The 4,279-nt window shown below is 19.8% G+C and overlaps 1 protein-coding gene across 2 annotated transcripts in view; it reads right to left on the reverse strand.

Moving 5' to 3' along the window:
- Positions 1-2,332: 2,332 nt before the first annotated feature.
- Positions 2,333-4,279, reverse strand: part of LOC102673671 (ankyrin repeat and protein kinase domain-containing protein 1-like) — a 4,936-nt gene continuing 2,989 nt past the window's right edge. For both annotated transcript variants that reach the window (XM_006610572.2, XM_006610570.2), the window contains 2 exons: positions 3,462-3,805; positions 2,333-2,989 (listed from right to left, as the gene is read on the reverse strand). In XM_006610572.2, the coding sequence (XP_006610635.1) occupies positions 2,427-2,989; positions 3,462-3,805 (907 nt within the window). In that variant the 3' untranslated portion in view covers positions 2,333-2,426. The remainder of the gene's footprint in view (positions 2,990-3,461; positions 3,806-4,279) is intronic.

Below are 4,279 nucleotides of genomic sequence, written 5' to 3' on the forward strand. Positions count from 1 at the left end.
TTAAAATTATATTTAATTATATTTTTAATATATATTTTGAATTTAAGTTTAATAAATTTAAATTTTAAATATATATATATTTTTTTTTACAAAAAAATTAGATATTTTAGTTAAAATGGAAGAGAGAAAAGAGAGGAAAAAAGAATAACGAATATTAAGAATAGTACTTTTGAAAATATTGAAAAATACCAATAAAAAATTTGTTTCTTTGTATGTGAAACAAATTTTAAAGTACAATAATGAAAAACTTTATTTAAATTATTAAAAAATTCTTCGATTTGTTATGGCACGAATGTATCCTAAAACTATACATCGAAAAATAACAATAAAAATATGTGCATGGATTTTATTTTATGTAATATATATAATACTTTCTATTATTACAAAGATAAAAATTTGTTTTTATCTTTAAATATGACAGTATTGTATTAAGTACATAATTTTTATTTTATTAATTTTTAAGAAATTATTTTATTATAATACTAATTTTCATAATATATTATGTATCGTTTTAAAATAATTTTCTTCTCTTAATCCACTTTAGTTTAAATAAATTTAGAAATATAATAAAAGATATTTTTAAATGTATACTAATGCAACATTTCTTTTTTTATATTTCATAAATAAATAATTTAAATATATTATTAATAAAACATATATTTACTTGGAGCGATTTATTAAATATTCAAAAAATGTTTATTATATAATTTATATAATTAATATTTTATATAATTAAAATAATATACTTTTTTATCAGAGAGAGTAATTAATCTTCAATATCAAGAAGTTGTTGCATTAGACATTTTAGCTAATAAATGTTTAAATGGGAAAAAAATAAATGTATAAAATTGCTTAATATTATATATGTTATTATATACGCATATTTGCAATACATGAACGAGAAGTTGTAAATAAGTATGATGCAACGACAAATTAAGCAAGAGCACGCTGAATGTGCAATTATAATATATAATGAACATAATGGCTGTGAAGTATTTTAATTCTTTGTCATTTAAAAAATAATTTATAATTTTTTATCATTTCTTGACTAATTTTATTAATTTTTAATTTTTTTTTAATTTTTTTAAATAAAATATATGTTATTATTTTTATTTTCAAGTAATGAAATCTAAAATTAAAACATATAAAATTAATTTTTCATAATTAAAAAATATATCAAAAAATTTATTTTTGTATTTTTTTTTTTATGTTATTAGAAAATATATAATTTTGAACTATGTATATTACACAAGTCATTATGCAACTTTTGTTTACATGTATTATACTATATTTGGAATGAAATCCTGTTTTTATATAACGAATATTAATTTTAAATTGTTTAAATACATATTTGTATATAAATAACTAACTACAAAAACATGATAAATTTAATATTTCTTATTTCTAGTAATTTACGTATATTGTATAAAAATTATAAAGAGTAATATTAATTCTTTTACATAATATTGTATGATAATAAATTAAATATAATGTTAAAGGGCATATTTAATAAGATGATCTTTAAATGTATATATTCCTTTATTTAAAATGTATATTTTGATATAACACAGTCTTAAAAGGCACTTTTTTATCCACAGCCAAAAATTATGGCATTTATATAATTTTAATTATGTCCGTTCTATCTCTGTTTTAATTATATCTTTTTATATATATATTTGTATATTAGAGTCTTGAGCAATAAGCAAATATTAGTACTTATAAATGAATGAAAAAAAAATATATGTACATATGAATTGCAATATTATTGTGTATATATATTGAATCATATTTAAGTTTAGAATATTTTTTAACACTTTAAGTTTAGAATATTCTGAAATCATCAAATTATTTTAATATATTTTATTTTCATTTTTTTTCTTAATTTCATAAATGAGCATAGCTGGATATCTGGAACTTAATGATTTATATGTTTTATATGTAAGTATATATTAAAATTAATAAAATAAAAAAAAAATTATGCCATTTTTTATGTAATATTTTTTAATATAAATTTTGCAATAAAATATTTTGTAAAACCACATAAAAAAAATAACAAAACATGAAATTGTTTTCAAAATTATTATACACAAAATACAAATACATCAAATATTTTTTATAATATTAATAATATTATATGTGTGTTATATGAAAATCCAATAATTTAATACAATAATTTTATTATTTATTTAATGTAAGAAATTTCAATATTAAAATAATTTTAAAATATTAAACATATGTTTTTTCTATATCAGTTCAAAAAATAAACAATAATATAATCATCAAATTGATTAACTTTTTGATAAAATATTCTTGATAAAAATAAAATTTAAAATTCTATTACAAATCACATTTCAATAGACATAAAGAAAATTTGATTAGATTTACTATTAAATCAGCAACTATCAAAAAGTCATACAAAAAAATAATTAAGCAGCGAGTTGGCGACGTCTACTCAATTCGTGATCTATTAAAACAGAAATATCAGGATGACGATGAAAAATTGTCGTGCAATAGTTGATTGTTTGACTTGGATCTGCACCTGCTTTCAACAATAATCTTACTGCATTAATAAAGCCACTTTCAGCAGCTACTTGAAGTGCAGTTAATCCTTCAGTATTTAATTTTTCTAATTGTGCAAGAGGCGATGTAACCAATAAAGAAACAGTTTGATGAAAACCTCTTGCAGAGGCTAGATGCAAAGGTGTATTGCCACCGGCATCTTGTACACTAGGATCTTCTCCGTGTTCTAACAATTTCGCTACCATATCGACATAATTTTTTCTAGAGGCAATGTGCAATGGAGTTTCGCCATAACGTGACATTATACCGGTTGGTGTATGTGATATAAGTAAAAACGCGGTATTTAAAGCACCACACTCGAGGCACTCATGTAAAGGAGTTTCTCCTCTATCATTTTTTAGTGATGGATCCGCACCAGCAGCCAACAACGTTTCGATCAATGATTCGATTTCAGTTCTATGGTTGTTATCTGTAAGAAAATAATTTTTACTTTTATTTATTTATTTTAAAAAATAAATATTTATAATAATTTTTAAAATAATCAAATATTAAAATTATTTTTTTTATATTTAATATAAAATTTTATATATTTAATTATAATTAAATTATATTATAATTTTAAATATAATTATAATTNATTTAAATATATATTTAATTTTATAATTTTAGTTTTAAAAAATTTTTAATATATTTTAATACTATCAATATATTTTTTATTTATGTATTCTGATATTTATTTTTTATAACATCTATCAATATAAAAAAAAATATCTATCAATATTAAAAATATTTTTGTGTATTTTGGTGAAGAAATATTTTAAAGAATAACATTGGTAACTAAATATTTTTTAACAATAAAATTAAATAAAATATTTGTAATTACTTTGCAATTAATCGTTTAATAAACAACTTATTTATTAAATATATATAAAAGTTTATACCAAAAATAGTAGATGAAGCTAAAATATGGAGTGCACTACGGCCTTGATGATCTTTCGCATTAATAGGACCAGCGCGTGCTAATAAATCAAGCGTTTTTAAAGCTGCTTCAAAATTATGATGCAAATTTTTTGATCCTTGTGCATGAGCTAGTTGACGTGTTAATATATGCAATGCGGTCAAACCACCACCAGCTTCTTTTACGCCTGATGGGCAACCATATTTCAAAAGTTCTCCTACGAATTGCAATACATTTCCTGGTCCTCCATTTAAAATCACTCTATGAAGCGCCGTTTCACCACGAGGAGAGCGCACAGCTGGATCACATCCGTTCGCGAGTAATAAACTACAAAAATCGAGAACGCTTTCATTTCTATTTTATTATTATTTTTCTTTTTTCGTTTAATTTTAATATAATAATATTAAAATAGCGATAATATAAATTAAAAAAATTCGATTATAATTAATGTCATATTATTTAAAAACAAATAAATAAATAAATATAATTTAATATTATTAATGATTTTAATATTATTAAAAAATAACAAGAATTATATTCCTAGATTTTATGTGTAAATTTTTTCAAGATGTTTGTGAACATCTGGTAGCAATATGACAAGAAAGTACATATATATATATATATATATAAACTATATAAGCAAAAATATTTTTATATATTCGATAAATCAACACTTTAACTACAATAATTTGTTTGGATTGTTCAATAATTTATTAAATAGATCTCTTTTATTAATAATTAGAATTCAATAAAATCAATAAATTTAAATCACTATATTTACATTAAAAAATTTTTTTTATA

Source organism: Apis dorsata, unplaced genomic scaffold (genome assembly GCF_000469605.1).
Source record: "Apis dorsata unplaced genomic scaffold, Apis dorsata 1.3 scaffold_74, whole genome shotgun sequence".
In the NCBI taxonomy this organism is placed as follows: Eukaryota; Metazoa; Arthropoda; class Insecta; order Hymenoptera; family Apidae; genus Apis; species Apis dorsata.